General features: G+C 35.1%; 1 protein-coding gene and 1 pseudogene across 32 annotated transcripts in view; one reads left to right on the top strand and one right to left on the bottom strand.

Moving 5' to 3' along the window:
- Window positions 1-26,359, top strand: part of MEF2A (myocyte enhancer factor 2A) — a 189,413-nt gene that overhangs the window by 48,341 nt on the left and 114,713 nt on the right. For all 32 annotated transcript variants that reach the window (XR_007409794.1, XR_007409793.1, XM_049108413.1 and 29 more), the window contains one exon: window positions 21,221-21,411. Coding sequence is in view for 28 of the 32 variants with exons in the window: in XM_049108413.1 (XP_048964370.1) it covers window positions 21,358-21,411 (54 nt within the window). In the remaining 4 variants the exon portion in view is untranslated. The remainder of the gene's footprint in view (window positions 1-21,220; window positions 21,412-26,359) is intronic.
- On the bottom strand, window positions 8,891-9,423 carry LOC118354168 (60S ribosomal protein L17-like; annotated as a pseudogene).

Here is a 26,359-nt window from a genome sequence, read left to right as displayed (position 1 = left end):
GCTGGCAGCTAAGCATGTGTTGCTATTAATTTTATGACCGAATGAGTACTTGGAGTTGGATTCAGTTGAGTAATAATAGTTTTTAAAGCACTTGATATGTGCCAACTGCTGAACAGTTACTTTATTTTGACAAATTCTCATAAAACCCTATGTAAAATGTATTATTACCATTTTATAGATTTGAAAACTAGAGGTAAGATAATTTTACCTGATTGTAGCCTACAGTCCTGTATCTAGTAAACAACTCTTGATGTTTAAAAAGTGGAGAAAATTTTGTTTGTGTGTCACCAAGAGGGCCTCTCTTGTATCTTTTTGCACTGTCTCTCCAGTCTTTCTTGTGAGCATGTAAAACAGGTCCATGGAAAAGAACACATTCCCTTTGGGTTTTCCAGAGATTCTAAACTGTCTAGCCACTCAGCCTTTATGAATGCTTTTAAATATGAACTAGTTTTGGGCAGCCCCAGTGGCCCAGTGGTTTAGCGCTGCCTTTGGCCTGGAGTGTGGTCCTGGAGACCCAGCATCAAGTCCTGCGTTGGGCTCCCTGCGTGAGCCTGCTTCTCCTTTCTGTGTCTCTGCCTCTCTCTCTCTCTGTCTGTCATGAATAAATAAATAAAGTCTTAAAAAAAAAAAAAGAACTAGTTTCTTACCAGCTTTTGTGGTAGCAGCCTATTTGTCTCCTGTTCTGCCACAGGTGAATTAATTCATGTGTACTGTATGCTGGGAGAGTTTTGTCATCCTTTGGAATTCCATTCACGTGGTTGCCCTGCAACCTTACGGTTTTGACACACTTAAGAAAAGTTTTACTTCTGTAGGTTATAGGAGTCTTTTTGTTAGTGTAGGAGCAATGTTATTTTTTTTTTTTTTTAAGAGTGTGTACATGTTTGCACGTGACTGTATGTTGGGGTGTTGTGCAGCAGAGGGAGAGAGAATTTTAAGCAGACTCCATGATCAGTGTGGAGCTGATGCAGGTCTTGAGATCATGACGTGAGCCAAAATCAAGAGTCAAACACTTAACTGACTGAGCCACCCAGGTGCCCCAGGAGCAATGTTAACTTGAGGCATTTTAAGATTCTTAGCTGAAGTTGTATAAAGTGATTTTTTTTTTTTTGTAGCTAGACTTTAAAATCCTTTCTTTTATAAAATTGAGATTTTCAAAAACACTATTGATAAATTGCTCTCATTGGCAATTAATGTTAAGTGTACATTTTCTTAAGTCCATAATACTGTTTTAGGTAGGATTTGGATTTAAATTTTATCTTAATTCTCTGGGGGTATGCAGTGAAATTAGTTGAAATTGAAAAGACTCACTGATGATAGAAGTACAATGGAAATATACCAGAATTTCTTGGGGTGCATTTGTTAATTATGTAAAATAATCTTTCTACTCTGTAAAGAATAAATTGTTGTCTTGATTCCATTTAAGAATGAAAGGCTAGACTCAGAGTCATCTTCCTTCTGTTTATAATGGCCACAGACTTGTTAATAAAGCAATGCGGGGTAAAGCTTTTTGTTCCCTGATTGTTTTACATTCTGTGTCTATAGAAAACATAACCTGATCATAACCTGGAACGCTATATGGAGCTAGAATATTCTTATGGGACATAACCTGGAATGCTATATGGAGCTAGAATATTCTTATGGGGATGTATGTATTTCCTATTTGTGCTTTGATACGTTTATTGTTTTTCACATATTAACTAAATAAATATCGTTAACACTTGAAGTTTTATTCCTTACCTTTGGCTGTTCTGAAAATACATTTCTCTCTAATGGTAGTCAGTATACCTTATCAGATAAACAGGGCAAATTTCACTGAATTTGAGTAATTATTTTCCTTATGATCTTGTGTGTCTCTCTGTCTGGAAATCTGATTGTCTTGAAAATATGCAAAGTTTTTACCTTTTGGGAATTGTCCTTGTCTCTGAGAATATTATTGAAAATGAGATCCTTGCTTGTATAAATGTTGCCTAAAATATTATATTGTGATGCCTTTATCAGTCCCACTTCTATTCCTGACCAACTTTGGGATTTTGGGTAGGCTTCCTGTTGTCTCTGGCTGCAGTTTACTTACGTGTAACAGAGATTGGTATCCATGTCTATTTTTAACTATTGGACATGAAGCATTTTAAAGTAAAATGAAGGTTTAGGAAAAAAGTGTTTAATGCAGATGAATGTCATGTCACCACCCTTATAGGTGATTTTTTGTTAATGCAATCAATGATGGGAAATTTTCCTCCATATTTCTGGTTAGATGTCACTGGAAAATGATAATGCTTATTTTCTTGGCTCTAATTATTGACAAATTTCTTTTGATTTTTTTTTTCTTTTGATTTTTTTTATTGTACTTTGTAGCTTCAGTATATATTTATAATTAATTTTGTTTTTAACTAACCAACATAGGCTTTTGAAATGGCAAAGAAATGATGCCTCTGGGCAACTATGAAATTGTTATTGCATTCTTTCTATGTGGAGAGGACATATCCATCCCTTGAGTTGTAAAACATTTACCATGATTACTGTGAGAAAGACAGCAGAGAGGTTCATTATAGAGCTATCACACTTGATTTGAGAGGATTTGGAAAAATTGACGTAGGATTTTTTTTTTAAAGATTTTATTTATTTATTCATGAGAGACAGAGAGAGAGAGAGAGAGAGAGGCAGAGACACAGGCAGAGGGAGAAGCAGGCTCCATGCAGGGAGCCCGATGTGGGACTCAATCCCGGGACTCCAGGATCATGCCCTGGGCTGAAGGCAGGCACCAAACCACTGAGCCACCCAGGGATCCCCTGACGTAGGATTTTTTAAAACTCTTTGCAGCATATTGTTTCCCTAAAAGTGTGAAAGAAATTTTGTGCAGAAGAAAATGGTATCTTATTTGTCTGTTGAAGTCAGGATGGTGAAGTATTACATTTTTTTCCTTAATAATGATATCTTTAATAACTCTTTGGATGTCCTTCAACTTTCCTATCATTTCAGTGGTGATTTATGTTGTCTATATAGTATTCACAAAGATACAGTCAATCTTTGTTCAGCAGAGATTGTACTCTTCAGATGATACTATAGATTTCATTTTTAGAAGTGTTTTATAAATATTAATTAGAGTTGTGGAATGTTAGACCTGAAATACTGCGTAGCATTTATAGAACACTTTATATGTGCTTGGCACTCTAATAAGGATTTTATGAACATCACTGCATTTACTCTTATGAATACACTTGTGATACATATGTTATTATCCTCGGTTTAATTTGTTTGGCATAGAGAAGTCAAATAACGTTCCCAGGGTCACACAATTAATAGCAAAACCAGAATAAAACTATTGATGTCTTCTCATCCCATTTAAAATAAAGTCCATATATCTCCTGCTTGCTTCTTCAGTATCATCTTTTCTCATTTTCCTACAAATAAATGCCTTTTGCCCTAGTCCAGGCATTCTAACTCCTTAGGGTTTTTCAAAATTTTTTCATACCATGTTCCCTATATCCCAGTAAACATATTAACAAACTTGAAATCAAACAAACCAGTAAACGCTTCACTGCTCCTTCCTTCACTGTTTGTAAATGATGTATGTTTGACCCTTGAACATAACAGGTTTGAAATGTGTGTGTCCACTTAATACATGGATTTAAAAAAAAAATACAGTATAGTTCTGTAAATATATTTTCTGTAGCTTACTTATTGTAATTGTAAGAATACAGTATATAATACATGTAACGTACAAAATACCTGTTAGCTTTGTGTTATTGGTAAGGCTTCAGGTCAGTAGTAGGCTATCAGTAAAGTTCAGAGAAACAAAAGTTTGCATGGTGGAGGGAGGGGATGGGCTTCCCTAACTCTTATGTTGTTCAAGGGTCAATTTATGTTTGTCATTGAATGTAACGTTGTACTGATGTTTATTTACAGGGTTCTCTTGAAGATAGATTTCTAAAAAAAAATAATTTGGACTAGAATCTCTACGCTTCTTTTCCCTTTTAAAATTCAACACTTGAGGGCAGCCCCAGTGGCGCAGCGGTTTGGCGCTGCCTGCAGCCCAGGGTGTGATCCTGGGGACCCGGGATTGAGTCCCACGTCGGGCTTCCTGCGTGGAGCCTGCTTCTCCCTCTGCTTGTGTCTCTGCCTCTCTCTCTCTCTCTCTCTCTCTCTCTCTCTCTCTCTGTGTCTTATAAATAAATAAATAAAATATTAAAAAAAATTCAACACTTGAGACTGGGTGGTGCAATTGGTTGAGCCTCTGACTCTTTATTTTAGTTCAGGTTGTGATCTCAGGGTCATGATTAAGCCCTGCATCAGGCTCCTCTTGGCGTGGAGTCCGCTTGAGTTTCTCCCTCCCTACTGCATGCACACTCTCTTTAAAATAAATAAATAAATCTTTAAAAAAATTCAACACTTGAGTTTTTAAATATTGAGTTGTAAAATAAAAAAATTCAAGCATTTGGTTTTGAGTCTTTTGTAGTGTTATTTTAACAAATAATAGATGTTATAGTAAAATTCAGTGGAAAAAGATGATTTCTATGAACCGTTAAATGAAAAACAATATATGTGAAAACAAAGTTGTAAAAGAATAAATATAGTATATTACTTGTATGTAAGAAAAATTATTTTTGTAGAAAAGAAATAGGAAAAACGGTAAATGTTGGAATTAGTTATCTGTAAGAGGGAGGACGGGGAGAGAAGTAGGGAAAAGTGGACATTCTCTGATTCTAGATTTTAGTATGGTTTGGAATTGTAGAATCATGTTCATGTTCTATATATTGAAAAAAATAAGAACAAAAGATTTTATTAAAATTAAAGAGTATCAGGGAAAAAGTCCTAAAATTGAATGCAAGTGGAAATGAACCCAGTGGTATAGAGAGGAGCAACCACCATCCTGAAGAGGGGAAAAAAGAATTGATCCAAATAACTTTTGAACATAGTACTCGACTTTATCTGCTTATTCTATGGGGGGAAAAAAAGAAGTATAAAAACAAATACAGAGCTCTTCTTTAGTGATTTTTGTTTGTTTGTTTGTTTGTTTTTGTTTTGGTAACAGGATAAGAGAGGCAATTCTGAAACTATTTGGTATATATTGTGCTTCTCTCCCTGGGGGCTTTTGACCCCTTGGGGACATTTGCAGTTTCTGGAAGTATTTTTGATTCTCATGACTAGAGGGGTGCGCTGCTGGCATCAAGTGGGTAGAAGTCAAGTTGTGCTACAAAATGTGCAATGATACATAGGATTCCCATCCTCCTCCACAACAAAGAATTATTTGTTCTAAATTGTCAGTAGTGCTATAAGAGAAACTTTGGATTAAGCAAATGAATTAATGTATCGATATTGTTGCAAGCCGAGGTTCTTACCTTAGAGGATGGGAAGAACAAATAGGGAATAGAAGAGGCAGAGAAGAACCTTGTGGGAATTGGAGGTATCAATATGGACATATGTTTATATTTTCCTAGAAATGGCTTAAAACAATGGCACTACAGTAGCAATGAGCACACCAACCACCACTCAGATCTTGGCTTCTAAATACTATTCCCCAGTGAAGGGAACCAGAATCACTTGGATAAATGGCTTATTTTAGGGATGGCTCAGGAAAGTACCAGATGAGGGACACCTGAGTGGCTCAGCGGTTGAGCGTCTGCCTTTCGCTCAGGGCGTGATCCCAGGGTTCCGGGATCGAGTCCCACATCAGGCTCCCTGCATGGAGTCTGCTTCTCCCTCTTCCCATGTCTCTGCCTTCTCTCTCTGTGTCTCTCATGAATAAATAAATAAAATCTTAAAAAAAAAAAAGTACCAGATGAGTCTAGAACATCTTGTTGGGCTGAAAGTAAGGAAGTGCTTGCTCTAAGCAAGGATGAGTCATATTTGAAAGACCTAGGACCCAGTTTGGAAGGGTGGGGGAGGGGGGTCCCACTCGCCAAATCAGGAATAATTTGAGCATCATATTTAATAAGGAGATTAATGGCTTAATGCTCATTGAGTAAAAGGAATATTGAAAATAAATAGTAGTGGACTTGGAAGACCATCATTTTATAATTGTTGTGGTATAGATTGGTTTAGGTAAGAATCATGAAGGCATTCCAAGTTCAGGGGAAACGTTTGAGGAGTAGGGTATTTGTAGGGGTCTAACATGTTTTCCCACAGATATGTTATTTGCAAGAGGGAAATAGATGTATACAGCAGAGAAATTAGAAGACATTTTGATCAGATAATCAAAATAAACATCAGAAAAGAGGTAGATGAACATCAGGTGCCTCTGGGTGTGTGGTACCCTAAGAAGGATACAAGATCACTTATGCAATATTTTGTCTGGGAATTGTGTGGGAACATCAGACAAACCTAAATTGAGGAATATTTTATAGAAAAATGCCTTGTATTCTTCAAAATGTCATGTAATGATAGGTAAAGGCCCAGAAATTCTCCTAGATTCAAGGAGACTGAAGAGACTGACAACTATGTGTGATCGCATAGGTTCTGTAATGAAGGAGGGGGAATAGCTCTAAAGACTATTATTAGAACAATTGGCAAAATTAGTTTATGGCTTGTACTTTAAAGTATTGTATCAGTGTTGTGTGTCCTGAATTTGACTAACTATACTTTGGTCATATAAGAAATATTCTTGTTCTTAGGAATTTCTGTTAAGTATGGAGGGTTACGGGGCGTGATATATGCAACTTACCCCCAAGTGGTTCAGAGCATAACATTCTAAAACTTATGTATGGATTATAGCACATATGCGCTGTCATACCATGAGGAATGAAGGAGAGAATGAAGGCTGTTTTGTAACTCTCAGTAAGTTTGGAATTATTTTTAAAAAGTTAAAAATACTAAAAGTTAAAAAATAACAATGTTTCTAAATGGTTGTAAATATTAATATATGGGCTAAGACTTTTAAAATATTTTCTTAAGCATATGTGAATTTTAAATTGTGCAAGGATGGTATAGTAGGTCAAGGAAGATGTGTCCCAAAGTGTGGACAAAGTTGGAGGAAGAGGCTGCTGTGATGCCCCTGGCATGGCTATGAAGGATGGGAGAGGGAAGGAAGGAGGGAAGAATTAGGCAATGGGTTTGGTGGCAGGGTTTCTTTGTCTTGCTAGTGTTGGTAGTCTTTGGCTTCTCCCATCTCCCGCATCATAATTTTGCCAACAGTGAAATGAAGAGTTTTCATAGCCAGACTTTTGACCTGGGGTAGCCCTGGACTCGGGGTCCACTGGTCAAGGCTAGTGTTTGGCACCAGAGACTTAGCTGCTCTGGGAAAACTGATGCAGGGCTTTTAAATTCCTGATCGTCTTACTAAGGCAGGAGAGTCTGTTAGAGCATTTTCTGGAGTTTACATAGACCTGGATTGAATCTTGGCTCTGCTGTTTGGCAGCTGTGACCTTGGAGAAAAGATACTTAGGGCCTGGGTTTTCATTTTCTCATGTTTATGATGAGAATAATAATTATATCTCCTAAAGAAGCTGTAAAATTTAAGAAGATAAATGCATGTAAAGTGCTTTGCTGTTATGTACTAGAGCCCTTGAAAGACTTCCATTTCTCCATTGAATCAAGTAATACATAATAGAAAATTTACTCATTGTCTGAATCCTGTGGTTATGAACTTACCTGATGACCTGACTGTGAACATAATGTGGATATTAGAAGATACAGGAAAGGCCTGATAGAAAACTTTTTTTAAAAAAGTATTTTTCCCGGGCAGCCCCAGTGGTGCAGCGGTTTAGCGCCGCCTGCAGCCCGGGGTGTGATCCTGGAGACCTGGGATCGAGTCCCACGTCGGGCACCCTGCATGGAGCCTGCTTCTCTCTCTGCCTGTGTCTCTGCCTCCCTTTCGCTCTCTCTGAATAAATAAATTAATAAATCTTAAAAAAAAAAGTATTTTTCCCAAACTGGATAGCAAAATGAATGGAATAGTACCTGTTTCCCGTAACTATTTGAAAATTGCCAATTATATTTTCACGTTTAGGAAGAAGGCTCTTGATTGTCCCTTGAGTCAAAAATTTGTTGAACAAAAGTGTCTCTCTAAATTAGGAATTAATTTTCAATATTCCAACCCTTTCAGAAAATGTTCCCCAGATCTTTTTTGATGAAGTACACATGTGAGATGAGATTCTTTGGTCCAATTTACATTAAAGCTAAAAATTGGAGTTGTCTTCCTAAATGAAATGGAACTGAATCCTTCTGTAATACTAATTTTTTTTTTACCATCTCATTCTTATTACTGAAGATAAGATTTTCAGGTGTGCATTTTTACAAATTAGCTAATTTGTTGATACCATGATTTTATATGTATTATGTATTATATATTACATATGTTTATATATGAAGTTACCATATAATGTACTTATAATCACCATTATTATATATTATATATTACATAGGTTTATATATATATAGTTACCATCTAGTCATGGTACTTATAGTTACCATTATTATATATATTATATATCATATATATATATTTTTTTACCATATAATTATGGAAACCATATAAACATACCAACAGTATATGTAAATGCTTCTATTTTACTTGATATTTAATTCTGTTTTCATTATTTTAAGGCAATTTTCCATTTGTGGCAAGATCTGTTTTCTATCAGTAATAAAGTTTTATATTCAAATAATTTATTAGAGTGAAAATGGGAACTGATGTAAAGAAAAAATAGGTAAATAGTAGTGTTAAGAGTGGTACTTGGGAGAAAGATTGAGAAGTTAGTGTATGAATGATTAAAGTTAAGAAACAAGGGCCATGTTATATAGTAGAAAAAGTCCTGGCTGTTTGAACCACCTGAGACTTTGGAGGGTACACTTTTCTTCTTGGATTCCAGCGTGTCTGCTGAAGGGGTGGGGATTATAATACCAGATGATTTCTTTAAAATTTTTTTTTCTGTTTTTACCTTTATTTGCATTCATTTTATGCAGAATTTACCAGCCCTGGGGCCATAAGTTTTTGTTTCATCAGTTTCTTTTGTAATACCTCTTTCTTCTGCGCAACCTCGTCTTCTGGTTTAGGAACAATCTGCTCATTTTCAGTAAGGGTTGTCTCGGTGTGCTGGGAAGAGCTCCTATCTGGGTTAATCTGACCATGAACCCTGTAAATTCTATGCCACATCGTGGGGACTTTGTTCACCTGGATGTGTTCAATGACCAGAGAATCTACATCTAAACCCTTAAGCTCAGCACTACTCTGCAATTTTAAGCATGTGTAGTAAAATTCAACACTCTTTTTTGGCCTGTGTGCAGCCCCACTCCACTGTTGTAGTAACAGAATGACACATATTGGGTGTGCAAAGTGCTATCTTTCGGATACTTGGTGGCTTTTCAGGTATTCATACTCTTGATGGGCTGGGCATTTTCACGTGTGTTCTTAAAGTGACCGTGAAGATTTGAACCTCTTGATTAGCATGAATTTGTAGGGTTTTCTGGGTCAAGTGAAGAGCGAACCATTTTCAGAGGTCACCTCAGGCCTCTTGGGGAAGAGAAGGAGCAATACAAGATGATTTCTAAGGTAATTTGAAAATTATAGGATTCTGTTCTTTTTCAAGCATCTTTTTTTTTTTTTTTTTAAAGATTTTATTTATTCGTGAGAGACACAGAGAGGCAGAGACATAGGCAGAGGGAGAAGCAGGCTACCCACAGGGAGCCCTTTTTTCAAGCATCTTGATTAAAGTTTGGTTAAAAAAAAAAAAAGGTGTAGATTAAAATGGGTCCTGGAATAGTATTGACTCAGCACTTCCCCCTTTTCTTCATTGATAAACTATTTATAGAAAAAGGAAGAAATCAGAATATCTACTAAGCTTAAGGAAAAAAATTTATACTATATAGAAACTATATATATGATATATGTATAATATACTTTTATCTCATGTTTTAGTTTGCTTTTTTTATAAGGTATCATCTTAGATACCAATTTGACTTAATTATTGGAAATAGATTGCAAGATAATATTTTTAATTTTTTTTGATTTATATTGTGTGTACAAAAGATGAATATGTTTCAAGGGAAATAAATATGTGAAATAGCAGCATCATAGTAAATACTCATTTTTTTCTGATCATAAATATTAATATCATGCTTGGAAATCTATTTGTTAGTAGTAATAGTGAATCACTTTCCCTCCAATATTTACAATTGCGTACTCTTTTATTCTAGCCCTGTGTGGTACATATAATATGTATAATCTTAGTTTTCCTCTTAATATAAAAAGTTAGTTTTAGATGTTGTCAGGTACCAAAGGTTATGCAGCTAATTTAGTGAAATGTCTGTGGCTCAGATCTAGGTTTCTTGCTCAAATAGTAATAAGCATAGTGCTTTGAAATTCCAAGCAAGTTGTGAAGAAAGAGTAATTGGAAATGGCACAAAATGCTGAAACAGAAGGAAGATTTCAGTGATCTTTAAAGTTCATGATTTTTTTTCATATTTTTTTTCTTAAATTTAAAAGCAGCCATTGCTTGTCTTTTGTAGTAACTTTTTCCTTATCCCAACAATATTTATTTTAGAAGAAAAAAACTAGAATAAATTCTTGAAAGCAGAATGCATTTTTCAAGAAAAGCTGATTTTTTTTTTTTTGAAAAAAGTTAAATTATTTCTTTAATGTTGGCCACATTGTTTCAAAACCTTATGTCTAGAGGATAGTTTTGGGCTATTTATTTGCAACAGTAATATTTGTTCCTTGGGACTTTGGTGCTATTTTTTATGTTTTGTCTCTAGGTGAGCATGTTGTTTCCCACAATATTAATAAGGACTATATGCCCAAGATTCCCAAAAGCATGTTTTCAGCTCTGATGTTTGAGTCTTATATCTAGCGTCCCGTTTGACATTTTCAATTGTATGTTTTTTGACGATCTCGTTTAATATGTCCAAAATTGAATTAAATTCTCTTTTCTCTCTCTCTCTCTCTCTCTTAAAGATTTATTTGAGAGAGAGAGAGAAAACACTCATGAGCAGGGGGAGGGACAGAGGAAGAGGGAAGGAGGAGGAGAAAGAATCCTCAAGCAGACTCCCTGTTGAGCACAGAGCTCAATAGAGGGAGGGCATGATCCTAGGACTCTGAGATCAAGACCTGAGTAGAAATCAGAAGCTAGCTGGCACTTAACTGATTGAGCCACCCAGGTGCCTCTTAAGTTTCTTTCTTTTAAAGCAGTAATGAATAATTAAAGATTTTCTCTTGTTAAATACTTGATTATTTGTTTAAAAAGTTCAGTCATTGATTGGACATAGTTTTACTTTTATTACAAATTCTTTAGTAGTTTTTGAAAAAATAGATTTACCAGAATCATCAAAATGAGATGTTCTGATGAACTCAAAGGTTGATGTTTATTTGATAAGAGCTAACCTTAAAAAGTAAAGTTCACCTTCTGTTTAAAGTCCATGCTCTTAAAATATTTAGTTATTTAAGCAACAAAGTTCTTTAAAACAGTAAACAAAATTGATTTAAAAAGACTGAACATCTGTGATCAGTATTAGTATGAATTTGAATGTTAGATTTTATATTTCTTTCTTTCTCTCTCTTTTTTTTAATTAAGTAAACTCTACCCCCAGAGGGGCTTGAACTCATAACCTGAGATCAGGAGTCACATGCTCTAATGACTGAAACAGCTGGAGTTTTTAAAATTAAGACAGCAGAATCCATAGTGGGAGTCTTTTTTTTTTTTTTTAAATCTGTTTCTGATTTTATAAAAATGATCTAGAAAGAATTTTGGTTAACTGAGAGTTCAGCTTAAACTAATTTTCTACTTTAATGTTGCCTGAATACAGATACAGGCCTTGGGATTTAGTGTGATTCCACCCTCCCCCCGTACTCTCTCTCCCCCAAGGATAAGATACATTACTTTGTGGGAAAAATGCCCATCCCTGTTTACCAAATATAAGTATTAGTTTCAGAGGTTGGCTTTATATGTTTCCATTTCTTAAACTTATTTTAGTTTTATCGTATAGAAAAATTAGTACTCGTTTGACCTGATGGGTTAATGGTTAGCTTAAATTAATAAAATCATAATCTACAGTTGTTTTAAAGGTGTGTAATGTAGCTTTTTGTTTTTTAGTATTTGTATTTTTTGAAATTGTGGTAAAGTGTACATAACATAGTATTTATCATTTTGACCACTTTTAAATATATAGTACAGTGGTATTAAGTAAACTCATACTGGTGTGCAACAATCACCATTTATCTCCAGAACTTTCTTATCATCCCATATTAAAACTTTGTACTCATTAAGCAGTAGCTCTCCATTTGTCCCTCCCTCTCATCCCAGGTAACTATCACTGTACTTTATCTATGAATTTTGACTACTCTGTGTACCTCATATAAATGGAATTGCCTAATATTTATCTTTTTATGACTGATTTATCTTACCATAATATTTTAAGGTTTATTCATGTTGTAACAAGTGACAGTATTTTTCAGCTTAAAAAAATACTCTGTTGTGTGTAGGTAACACATTTTGTTTTTCTCTTCATCTGCTAATGACGTTGGGATTGTTTCCACCTTTTAAGTGTGAATAATGCTCTTGTGAAGATAGATGTACAAATATATTATTCAAGTCCCTGCTTGCAGTTCTTTTGTGTGTAGACCGAGAAGTGGAACTGTTGGATCAAATTATTATTCTCTATTTAATTTTTTGAGTAGCCACCATACTGTTTTCCACAGCAGTTGTGCCATTTTACATTCCCAAAAATAATGCACAGGGTTTCAGATTTATTCACATTCACATTAAGGCTGCTTGTTTTTTGCTTATTTGTTTTGAGGATAGTTATCCAAATGGTGTGAAGTGGTGTGAAGTGGCATGTCATTGTGGTTTTGATTTGCATTTGCCTAATGATTAGTGATGTTGAGCATCATTTCATGAGCTCATTGGCCATTTGTATATCTGCTTTGTAGAGATGTCTATTCAAGTCCTTTGCTTATTTTTGTTGTAGAGGCTTAGGGATTCTTTATATATTCTGGATATTAATGTCAGCTAATATGATCTATAATTATTTTCTTCCCTTTGATGGGTTGCTGTTTTACTCTTTTAATAGTATCCATGGACACTTTGACATTTGGCCATGCATTCATGGATTTGTCTGGGCTTTTTATTCTATTCCATTGATCTATAGGTCTCTCTTTATGCCAGTGCCATACTGTATTAATCACTATAGTTTTATAGAAAATTTTGACATTCGGTAGTGTGCATCCTCCATCTTTGTTCTTTTTTGAGATTGTTTTGGCTATTTGGAGATCTTGAGATTTCATATTTATTTAGGATGACTTTTCATATTTTTGCAAAAAAAATATCATTGTGATTTTGATAGGGATTGCATTGAATTTGTAGCTCACTTTGGGTAATACTGACATGTTAACATTAAGTCAGTCTGTGGATATATGGTGTATTTTTATTTATTGTATTTTCTTTAACTTTTTTTTGTCAGTGTTGTTTAGTTTTCAGTGTATAAGTCTTTTACGTTGACTAAGTTAATTCCTGAGTGTTTTAAAAATTTTGATGCAATTGTAGGGGCACTTGAGTGGCTCAGTCAATTAAGCATCTGACTCTTGATTTTGGCTTGGGTCATGATCTTGGGGTTCAGGGATTGAGCCCCTGTGGGGAGCCTACTTGAGGATTCTCTTCCTCTCCCTCTGCCTCTTCCCCATCTTGGACAAGAACACTTATTCTCTAAAATATTTGAAAAAATTTTTTGATGCTATTGCAAATGGAATTATTTTCTTCTTTCAGACTGTTCATTGTTAGTGTACAAATGCAACTGATTAAGTGTTCATTTGTATCCTACTATTTTGATGAATTTGTTTATTAATTCAGCAGTGTTTTTTGGAGTCTTTAGGGGATTCTATATATAAGACCATATTTGTAAACAGAGATACTTAACTTTTTCTTTCCAGTTTGGAGACCTCTTATTCCTTTTTTATTGCTTAATTGCTTTGTCTAGAACTTCTGTTGTTGAATCTAAGGGGTGAAATCAGTCATCCTTGTCTTATTCTTGATCTTAGAAGAAAAGCTTTCAGTCTTTCACCATTTGAACATGCTGTAAGCTGTGGGATTTTCCTAAATGATTTTCTTTCTTTTTTTTTTTTTTCTAAATGATTTTCATTATGTTTTTATTATGTTGAGGTAGTTTCCTTCTATTTCTGGTTGATTGCTTTTATCATAAATGAGTGTTGTATTTTGTGAAATGCTTCTTTTGCATCAGTTTTTAGAGGGTCGTGGTTTTTCCTTCTTTCTCTTAATGTGGTGTATCATATTGATTAGTTTTAATTTTAGTATGTTAAATCATTCTTTCATTCCAGGAATAAATCCCACTTTGTCATGGTATATAATCCTTTTTAAGATGCTGCTGGATTTGGTTTGCCAGTATCATCTTCAGTACTTCTGTATCAGTCTTCATAAGGGCTATTAATTATTTTATTGTCTAGCTTTGATACAAAGCAATGCTGACCTTGTAGAGTAAGTTAGGATGTATTTTTTTCCCTTCAGTTTGGGAAGAGTTTGAGAAAGATGTGGTAGTTTGGTAGAACTCCCAGTGAAGACATCAGGGTGAGTACTTTTCTTTGTCAAGAGGATTTTGGTTACTAAAATTCAGTCTCCTTTCTAGGATCTATTTAGCTTTTTCTGTTTCTTTTTGACTCCGTGTTGGTAGGTTTTGTGTTTCTAGGAATTTGTCCATTTTATCTAAATTATCCATTATGTTGGCATTACTGTTCATCATACTCTCTTATAATTATTTCTAGAATTGGTAGTAATGATCACACTTTCATTTCTCATTTTAATAATTTGAGTCTTGCTTTCTCTTAGTCCATCCTAACTAAAGGTCTTTTTTTTTTTTTTTTTTTTTTTTTTAACCTTTTGGAAAATCAGCTTGTCAGGTTTAATCTGATTGGTAGTGAAATGAAATAGAGAAGCCAGGCAAAAGTTGGTTGAGGCAAGCTTTTAATAGGTTGCGCTCTTGCGCAAGGTGTCGTTCCTTCCCCCCCCCCCCCCATGCCAGCAGGGGAGGGGGGCGGTGTCGCGCCCCAAAGGAGTACATGTGAGCTTTTTAAGGGGGGTGGGGTGGGTAAGAGGCTGAGTCTGTTTGGGGTGATAACTTATGCCCTTATATGGGGTTTGGGTAAGGTGCAGTTCAGGTTTCCTGCATAGGCCTTGTCTCCCCATGATGACGTGTCCTTGGGCGGTCTGCTGGTGATGGGAAAGTTCCCAGGTGAGAGTAACAAGATGGAGGGTCTGCTGCCATTTTGTTGGTGCCTCCCTATCCCCCTTGACCCACTGGCCCAACACAACTTTTGGTTTTATTGTGTTTTATTCCCCCCTTATTTTTCTATTTTTCTTTGTTTTGGTCTTTATTATTTCCTTCCTTCTGTTATATTTGAGTTTGCCCTGGGGGCAAAATTCACACTGTCTCAAATTACTATTGCTTTGTAATAAGTCTGTTAAGTGACTGTATGTGAGTCTTTTAGCTTTATCCTTCAAGGTAGTTGTGACTGCTCTTTATATTTGCAAATGAATTTTAGAGTAGTATTGTTAGTTTCTGCATATAATAAAAGGAAACCTGGTATTTTGATTAGGATTGTATTGAATCTCTAGATTAATTTGGGGGAGAATTTACATCTTTTATGAAATTGAAACTTCTCAAAGATGAATTTGTTTATTAGTATATTTTAAACTTCAGGATCAAGGCACTTGGTTTTCTGTATTTCATTTTAGGTAACTGATATAATAGTAATAGTATCTTTTATTTAACTTTTTCCAGTGGAAGTGCTTCAGTATAGAAGAATTTTGACTTTGAAGGAAAGAAAGGAGGAATTGCTGCAACCAAGACCTAAGTAGGAAAGTAGTACATAATGGGACTGATGGTGATGGGATAGTTGTCATGGCAGGAATTTGAGGAACTTCTCTTCTGATTACTATTTTTTCCATCAGTAGAATAGAGAACAAAGTCATCAGCTGAAAGTGAGAATGAGTGATGAGTTTTGGAGATGTGAGGAGAGAGAATATGGCATAAAATAATCAACCAGGTGTTGAGTTTAATAAGTTCTTTATAGATCTTGGAAACTAGCCCTTTATCTGCTATGTCATTTGCAAATATCTTCTCCCATTCTGTAGGTTGTCTTTGAGTTTTGTTGACTGTATCCTTTGCTGTGCAAAAGCTTCTTATCTTGATGAAGTCCCAATAGTTCATTTTTGCTTTTGTTTCTTTTGCCTTCGTGGATGTATCTTGCAAGAAGTTACTATGGCCGAGTTCAAAAAGGGTGTTGCCTGTGTTCTTCTCTAGGATTTTGATGGAATCTTGTCTCACATTTAGATCTTTCATCCATTTTGAGTTTATCTTTGTGTATGGTGAAAGAGAGTGGTCTAGTTTCATTCTTCTGCATGTGGATGTCCAATTTTCCCAGCACCATTTATTGAAGAGACTGTCTTTCTTCCAATGGATAGTCTTTCCTCCTTTATCGAATATTAGTTGACCATAAAGTTCAGGGTCCACTTCTGGATTCTCTATTCTGTTCCACTGATCTATGTGTCTGTTTTTGTGCCAGTACCACACTGTCTTGATGACCACAGCTTTGTAGTACAACCTGAAATCTGGCATTGTGATGCCCCCAGATATGGTTTTCTTTTTTAAAATTCCCCTGGCTATTCGGGGTCTTTTCTGATTCCACACAAATCTAAAAATAATTTGTTCTAACTCTCTGAAGAAAGTCCATGGTATTTTGATAGGGATTGCATTAAACCTGTATATTGCCCTGGGTAACATTGACATTTTCACAATATTAATTCTGCCAATCCATGAGCATGGAATATTTTTCCATCTCTTTGTGTCTTCCTCAATTTCTTTCAGAAGTGTTCTATAGTTTTGAGGGTATAGATCCTTTACCTCTTTGGTTAGGTTTATTCCTAGGTATCTTATGCTTTTGGGTGCAATTGTAAATGGGATTGACTCCTTAATTTCTCTTTCTTCAGTCTCATTGTTAGTGTATAGAAATGCCACTGACTTCTGGGCATTGATTTTGTATCCTGCCACGCTACCGAATTGCTGTATGAGTTCTAGCAATCTTGGGGTGGAGACTTTTGGGTTTTCTATGTAGAGTATCATGTCATCGGCGAAGAGGGAGAGTTTGACTTCTTCTTTGCCAATTTGAATGCCTTTAATGTCTTTTTGTTGTCTGATTGCTGAGGCTAGGACTTCCAGTACTATGTTGAACAGCAGTGGTGAGAGTGGACATCCCTGTCTTGTTCCTGATCTTAGGGGAAAGGCTCCCAGTGCTTCCCCATTGAGAATGATATTTGCTGTGGGCTTTTCGTAGATGGCCTTTAAGATGTTGAGGAATGTTCCCTCTATCCCTGCACTCTGAAGAGTTTTGATCAGGAATGGATGCTGTATTTTGTCAAATGCTTTCTCTGCATCTAATGAGAGGATCATATGGTTCTTGGTTTTTCTCTTGCTGATATGATGAATCACATTGATTGTTTTACGAGTGTTGAACCAGCCTTGTGTCACGGGGATAAATCCTACTTGGTCATAGTGAATAATTTTCTTAATGTACTGTTGGGTCGTACTGGCTAGTATCTTGTTGAGAATTTTTGCATCCATGTTCATCCGGGATATAGGTCTGTAATTCTCCTTTTTGGTGGGGTCTTTGTCTGGTTTTGGAATTAAGGTGATGCTGGCCTCATAGAACAAATTTGGAAGTACTCCATCTCTTTCTATCTTTCCAAACAGCTTTAGTAGAATAGGTATGATTTCTTCTTTAAACGTTTGATAGAATTCCCCTGGGAAGCCATCTGGCCCTGGACTCTTGTGTCTTGGGAGGTTTTTGATGACTGCTTCAATTTCCTCCCTGGTGATTGGCCTGTTCAGGTTTTCTATTTCTTCCTGTTCCAGTTTTTGTAGTCTGTGGCTTTCCAGGAATGTGTCCGTTTCTTCTAGATTGCCTAATTTATTGGCGTATAGCTGTTCATAATATGTTTTTAAAATCGTTTGTATTTCCTTGGTGTTGGTAGTGATCTCTCCTTTCTCATTCATGATTTTATTAATTTGAGTCTTCTCTCTCTTCTTTTTAATAAGGCTAGCTAATGGTTTATCTATCTTATTAATTCTTTCAAAGAGGCATTTTGTTTATTATTTGTTCGTTCATTCATTTATTCATTCATTCATTCATTCATGAGAGACAGAGACAGAGAGAGAGAGAGTGGCAGAGACATAGGCAGAGGGATAAGCAGGCTCCATGCAGGGAGCATGACGTGGGACTCGATCCTGGGTCTCCAGGATCCCGCCCTGGGCTGAAGGCAGCACTAAACCGTTGAGCCACCCTGGGTGCCCTATTTTTAGGCATTTTGTATGAAAATTATAAGATCATTTGAATTTCTAGATGATGTTATATTTTGCTGGTAAGATTTACTTTTACTAACATTTTTTCAGAAGTTTTTACTGGCATGCAGCTAGGCTAATAATACTAGGTAGCCCAGGTTACCTTAACCTAATGAGGGACTGAGGTGATCTGAAGCTATACTTTCCTCCTCCTTGGTCTGGTCTATTTCTAGTTTACCTTTATGCTTAGGGTATAGTCCTTTGAATTCCCTCCAGGTTCCTGGTGTGTTTACTGGGGCTGTTTCTTGGTCCTGAATCTATTTTTGTGTCCCACCTATAGAGCTGTTAAAAGCTCTGTTTAGCTTCTCAGTCTCTCAGCCAATGTTTTTTGTTTTTTTAAATATATATATTTTAAAGATCTTACTTTTTTGGGAGAGAGAGAGAGCTGTGCAAGTGAGCTTGAGTTGGCAGTGGGCAGATGGAGAGAAAGAGGGAGAAGCAGACTCCCTACTGAGCAGAGAACATTCTGTGGGGCTCAGCTAAAGTTTTAAGAATCTTCTAATGACGAGGGGGAAAATTAGTCTGAAGTGTGGTCTTACCAGTTTCTTCCAAAGCTCAGCGCTTCAGTTCTGTCTTGAAAGTTCTCCAGTAGTTTTGAGCAGATTACTTTTCTTGTTGTTTTTTCATTCTTAGAAGAAGGTTGGTTTGGAGTGCCTGGTTGCTTCACTCTATTAATCATCTGACTCTTGGTTTGGGCTCAGGTTTTGATCTCAAGGGTTGTGGGATTGAGTGCCAAGTCAGGCTCTATGTTCAGTGTGAAGTCTGCTTGAAGATTCTCCCCCTTTGCCCCTCCCTGTATTTGGATTCACTCATGCTCTCTCACTGTCTAAAATAAATAAATAAATCTTAAAAGGATTGGAGTAACCTACTCAGCCATTGTCCAAAGCGAAATACTAAGATATGGTTTAGCATTCAGAATTTTTCAGATTAAAATATAATATGATGCATATATCTTTTAGTCATTATTGAAATGTATGAATATTTATGTTACCTACTATAGTGCAGGTTTTTATAATGGGAATTGGATGTGATGTGATCTGTTAGGGAGCATGATTTGAATAAGCTGACTCTTTTGGTTTATATATATGTATATATTTTTTAAAGATTGTATTTATTCATGAGAGAGGCAGAGAGAGAGAGGCAGAGACATAGGAAGAGGGAGAAGTAGACTCCTCACAAGGAGCCTGATAGGGAACTTGATCCCAGAACCCCAGGGTCATGCCCTGAGCCGAAGGCTGTTGCTCAACCACTGTGCCACCCAGGCGCCCCTCTGTTGGTTTATATTGCAGTCTTGTGAGAAAACAAAAACATTCTACAGCACAGCTGCTCGTTTGATTGGTTCTCACCAGTGACTAGCTATCCTTCAGTTTCTCTAGGATTCCTTGCTTCCACCGACTTGCTATTCTCTCTGTCTAGAATATACACCCTCATACTTGGGTTTGGATATGAGGCACATTCCCAGGGCAACCCTCCCTAAGTAATAAATTTAGATCAGATAAATGACTTCTTAATTTTAATTCATACAGACTCACTTATATGATAGTTTGATTAATGTCTATTTGCCCCTACTAAACTGTGAATTTTATGAGATCAGAAATCATGCCGTTTTGTTTTTACTATTTTGCCCTCTGTGCCTATTTCAGTGTTTGGAAGTACATTTTTTGCAAGTAGGTGACCAATTAAAAGGTTATCAGTCGTTAGTAGATGTTCAGTTAATGTTTATATGAATGAAGAAATGAAAACATGAAGGAAGATATATAAGCAATGCCATCCTTATGGTAATGATGGTACTGATAAGAATTGAAAACTCATTGCTTTTGAGCAAAAGCCAGATTTAATCAAACAGGGATTTGCATAGTACTTTTAAAGTTTTATGACTATACATGTACAACATTAAAAATACTTTGATAAAATTGTCCTGAGATTTGATTGTGAATGTTTTAGCATTTGTCTTCCTTGTAAATATTTTACCATATGAGTTTGAAAACACTGCTGTCATTAAGAACATGACAAATTGTATCATTGCCAGTCACTGAATTACAGAGATAAATGGAATAAAATAATCCTGTTTTTGAAGGATCTCAGAGGAAAATTACTTGGAATTTATTATACACATATCCACAAAGTAAGATAATATGGTTTACATGAATCTTGATTGATTAGGAGGATTTTATTAAATGGCTAAAAGGAATGGTATTTCATTTAAGTGGATGTTATTATGAAATCATATGGTGCCTTTGTGGATTCATAGATAGTAATTTTGGTGGCGACTAGGGCAGTTTGCAAGAATGGTTTGTAAAGACAGATTGGGGCTACCAGATTATCAGTTCATCCTTTGACATAGAGGCCATCAGAAGCTTTTAAGGATATTCTGTAATGTTAAAGAGGAGAAATTCTGGAGCCACACTCCCTGAGTTCATATTCCAAGCTCTGCCCTTCACTGTGTGTGTGATCTTGGACATATTATTTAGTATCTCTCTGCCTAAGTATTCTTATTTATAAAATGGAAATGATAATTATAACTAAAAAGATTGCACTTTGAATTGAATGAGTTAAGACATACTAGGTATGTAGAAAAAAGTGCTTGGCACATAGAAAAATGCCAGTAAGTGTTGGCTCTTGTTGTTGCTATTATTATATTCATTGAGGAAAAACTCAAAGGTTATAATTGTACTCTTTCAACCAGTTATAGTGGCACAAAAAGATTCAAAAGATGTTTAAGAGGTAAAGTTAACAAAGCTTCAACTTAATTACCAATTTTATATAACCAGGAATTTTAACTAATAAGGGTGCCTATATACAGCATAGAAGCAGTCTTGAAATTTGTGTAACATTTTCATGATTTGCAAACTTATAGAACTTAAATTTTCTAATTTGTGTTTTCTTTTAGATCTTATAGAAAATTTCAGCTGTAGCCCTTGGACTAGAAGCTGAAATAATAGAAGCTGTGTACGATGCATTAGGGTATTGAAGAAAAATAATTTTGAATTAAATATTTGGAATATAAGGAAGGAAAGGTGACTGAAAATGGGGCGGAAGAAAATACAAATCACACGCATAATGGATGAAAGGAACCGACAGGTAAATGAAAATTTTAACTTATTTATAATTGATGTAAAAAGAAAATTTTTTTTAGAGAGGAGCATAGGAGAGGATGGTTGGATTTTTCTTAAATTTAATTTCAAGTCTAAATATTTTTATTTCCAAACTAAATAAAATTTTAACACTTTTAGCTTGTGTGCTTTAAAGAAATTTTTTTTCTTGTTATAGAAATTATACTTGTTAATTATAGAAAACACGGAAAGAAAAAGGTGGTCCCACCACTACTGTCCATTGTGTAGATTTATCATAATAAGCTTAGTCTTCCGTTCATTTGATTGTTTGTTAGTTTTTAACATATTATTATTGTAAATTATCATCTTTATTTTCATAATTAGGTAATACCTAAGTTAACTACAGTTATCAGTGAATGTGTTTGGGTCACTTAAATTTTCTGGTTAACTAAGAAATAATGAGAATTTTTTTATAACTCATTATCACATATATCCCTAGAGTATTTATGTATTGATCTCAGTTTTAATTAATAAAATATATTGAACTTAATTTTCAGTACCAATGTCAGTAAACCCTTACAAATTCAAGATAGTTATAACACTGATAGATGAAGACCAGAAGTTGTAAGAGTTTAGAGCAGAGATTGGCAAACTATAGTCCATCGGCTGGCTGACTGTTTTTATAAATAAATTATTTTTAGAACACTGCCATATGCATTTGTTTACATATTGTCTGTGAGGCTTCCACATTATAACAGCATAATTAAGTACAGCCCATAAGCCTAAAATCTTTACTCTCTGGGCCTTTAAGAAAACGTTTGTCAAGCTCTTGCTTTAAAGGAAAGAAGGAAAAACAGTTTTGTAGAATATTGTAAATAAACTGGTAGTCACAACATATGCAGGAAGGAGAGATGGTGTCTCTGGAAAGGTTGCCTATCAGGAGAGATTTCCAGAAAAGCTGGTTTCTGAAAGCTTACCAGGAATAGAACAGTACTAAAGTTAATTCTTCAGTCTGAGTAGTAATTCACTTGGTAATGTGGATAGAATTGGAGAAAAAAACTAAGCCGAGTAGTTGGTAGAGAAGTTAGTGGAAGTGATTAGAGTTATCAGTGGACCTAACTAAAGAGAACTCTGTTTCATCTCATGAAGATTGTTTAACTAGAGTGTCAGGCTCACACAGTATGATTCTTTATGAAGGTGGATAAAATAGGGGAGTCTGATAAAATAACCATCATTCCAAAGGAATGACTCTAAACAAGGTTGTAAGTAAATGTCCTTTCATAAATCTGTGGATTGTGACAGGTAGAGAAGGCATGGGGGACTTGCTTCATGAACACATGTAATATAAATGTAAAATAGGGTTTATTAAGGGAGTAACATAAAAGCAGAGAACTAGCAAAGTGCATGATATTCCCTGAATTCTCTTATTTCATAGAGTTGTGTTTAAATTCAGCATAGATACACTGGATCTACCAGTGGAAAAGACCCTACATGTTTAAAGAGAAAAAGGAGCTAGAATATGTAAGTGACTGTGTGATGGAACTTTTAAGTTAAGGAAATTATCTTACTAAAAGACCTGGCCACTGTAACTCAACAACTAGAATTAGCCTGTTAATAATGTTAAATTTACCTAAGTCGTCTCTTGCCAAGCTGCCAAATGGGGCAAGGGTGTCTGAATTTCTTCTCAGATGATTTTGGCAAAGAATGCAGAAAACATACAGAAGAGGTAGTTGAACAATTTATTTTTTAGGTTTGGTTAGGCACGGACATAATTTGTCATTTTGAATTTGTGGATTCTGAGTTAAAAGTTTCATTATTCTTGCATTAAAATGGGGGAATAAAAGGTTTCTCTGCAGAAGAGAATTTATGTCATTTATTAATCCAAATGTGAATACCTGCTATATCTGAGAGAGACTGTTAAGCACTGGAAACTCATTAAAAATATATAGCCTATAGAAGAGATTTAACTACATGGCAAGTAGAAGGTAAGCTTAGGTGATGGGAAACTTCATGGAAGAATGACCAACCTCTGATTGGGGTAGTTTTAGGGAGCGATACTGAGGGAGGGAAGAGCAAATAGTTTTTTGATGATTGGATTTTTTGAGCTGGTAAGATAAAAGTCATTAGAACAGTGAATGAAAACCTTGGGAGTGACACTATCATGCACTTTTAAGAGCTGCCTCACCTCACCTCACTTCACTTCTACTTGGAAGCTTTCACTTCACTTCCATTTGGGAGTTTCTGGTGAAATCTTGGGTTTGTCCTTCTTGGTGTAATACATTTTTATTGAAAAAGTAAATTTTGTATTAAAGTGTAACGTAAAAAAAACTGCACAGATCCTAAGTGTGGCTGAGTGAGTTATGGCAAAAAAATACATTACCATGTAGCCAGCATATTTCAGTGCACGACCCTGGAAACTCTCTCTCCTGTCTCCCAGTCTATTATCTCCCTGCCCTAGGGAAGGAAGGCCATTAACTGAACTTCTCACACATAGATTAATTATGCCTGTTGTTGAATTTATGTGGACAGCATATGTTCCTTTGGCAACATTATGTTTATGAAATTAATATTGCTGTTGCATGTGGGTATATATGTAGATGTATTTTGTACATTTTCATTGATGTATAATTCATTGTGTGGAGAGAACATAATGTATGTACTTATTTTTTTCTATTGGAACTAGACTTTTGGGTTTTCCATGTTGAGACTTGTTACAGAATGCTGTTTTGAATACTCTTACATGTGACACAGGAATACTTAGGTATATACCAAGGTAGACAGTTGCTAAGTCAAAGAGTATACCTTTAATAGCAATAGAGTTTTTAGAAAAAATCACTTTTAGTGATTGTGCTAATTTACAATCTATACTAACATTGTGTGGAAATTACAGTGGCTCTAAATCTTCAGATAGTAGTTTTTATCCCCTTCATTTTAGCTATTCTGGTAGGTGAGCAAAAGTAACATTTTAAGTTTCTGTGATGTTTGGTGAAGTTGATCACCTTTTTCATATTTTTATAGATATCTTCTTTTATGACTTAACCTGTGTACTTCTTTTCCAGTTTTTTTCCCTAGTGGGCTGCCTGTCTTTTTCTTATTAATTATTATTCTGTATATAATATGTTATAAATGTTTTGGTTCATTATGTGTATTACAAGTAACTTCTCTCATATCATGGCTTGCCTTTTCACTTTTTCAATTTTTTTGTTAATGTTTTCCAGTTTACCTTCTTTTTTTCCTTTGACTAACGCTGTTTGTGTGTGTTGAAATATTTACCATAATGATTATTTTTATGCTTTTTTTACTTTTCATGTTTTAGATCTGTTACTCATTTGGAATTTGTTTTTGTATATGATTTGAGGTGCTGGGGTCAAGATTTGTTTTCCTGATAAATATTTGGCTCATCCAGTACGCTCTAAGAACCATCTTTCCTCCACTGCAAGACAAGGGTTGCCTTTGCCTGAATCATGTAATTCTACACACATGGGGCTGTTCTTTTTTTCTTTTTTAAAGCTTTTATTTATTTATTCATGAGAGATACAGAGAGAGGCAGAGACATAGGCAGAGGGAGAAGCAGGCTCCCTGTAGGGAGCCTGAGTCAGAACTTGATCTCAAGACCCTGAGGCAAAGGCAGACAACCACTGAGCCACCCAGGAGCCCTGTGGGGCTGTTTCTGAACTCTGTTTTGCTCCTTTGCTTATTTTATATCTTTGCTTAGTTCTGCACTATTTTAGTTACTATAATATTTGGTAACAAATTTTCTACCATGATGTTGTGTATGACTTAGTGGTTGTTTTTGCTGTTTTTCTTTCCAAATAAAACCAAGTGTCAAATCAATATTCACCAAGAGAACAAAAAACCTTACTGGAATTTAGGTTGTTTTTTTTGTTTTTCATTAAATGTATGGAATGATTTAGGAAGAACTGAAATCTTTACAATACTAAGTTTTGTAATCCATGGTAATGGTTATCTTGCATTTGGTTTTTGTTCATTCTTTCCATAATGTTTGATGGTTTTCAATGTACAGATCTTACACATTTCTTACTTTATTTTTAGGTATTGGATTTTTTTGTGTGTGTCATTATGTTTTTTCCCCAGATTTTATTTTCTGTATGGTTGTTGAGTATATAAAATTATAGTATACGTTTTTAATGTTGATTTTGTGTCTAGCAGTTTTGCATAATTCATTTTCAAAATTCACTTATTTCTAATAGTTTATATGTGCATTTTTTGGATTTCCTGTGTAAATAGTCATGTTGTCTGCAAACAGTGATTTACTCTTTTTGAAATCCTTTGATTTTTTTTATTACATTATCTCATTTTATTGCATTAGCTAGGACCTCTAGTATAATGTTGAGTGAAAATGGAGATAGTAGGCATCCTTTGTCTGATTCTTGACTTTTTGAAGAAACATTTGATATTTGATCATTAATTATGATATTTACTGAGAGCTTTTTTTTTTTTAATAAAAAAGAGGATCCTCTTTATCAGAATAGAAAAGTTTTCTATTTCTAATGCCACTATTTCTTATACTGAATCAGTATTGAATTTCATCAAATGCTTTTTCTGAGTTTATGTAGATGATTCTGGGTATTTTTCTTCCCTTTTTTCTTTAATGTGGTATCCTATATTGGTTGATTTTCAAATGTTAAAGCACCATTCTTGAAATACACCTTGTGATGTGTTAACCTTTTTATATATATCACTTGATTTGATTTGCTCATGTTCCATTTTGGATTTTTACAAGTATGTGCATATGAGTCTCAGATATTTTTTTTGTAATGTCATTGTTAGGTTATCACAAGTTATGCTGGTTGGGAAGTGATCTTTCTTGTTTTCTGCAGAAGTTTGTGTAATAGTAATATATTTCTTCTTTAAATACTTGGAAAACTTTACTGGTAAATCTATTTGTACTTAGAGTGTGCTGTGAGTGTTTTTTAAAAATAAATATTTAACTTATTTAATGGAGAAAAATGATT

The sequence above is a fragment of the Canis lupus genome, chromosome 3 (assembly GCF_003254725.2).
Source record: "Canis lupus dingo isolate Sandy chromosome 3, ASM325472v2, whole genome shotgun sequence".
NCBI lineage: Eukaryota > Metazoa > Chordata > Mammalia > Carnivora > Canidae > Canis > Canis lupus.
This window is presented reverse-complemented; position numbering and strand designations above follow the sequence as displayed.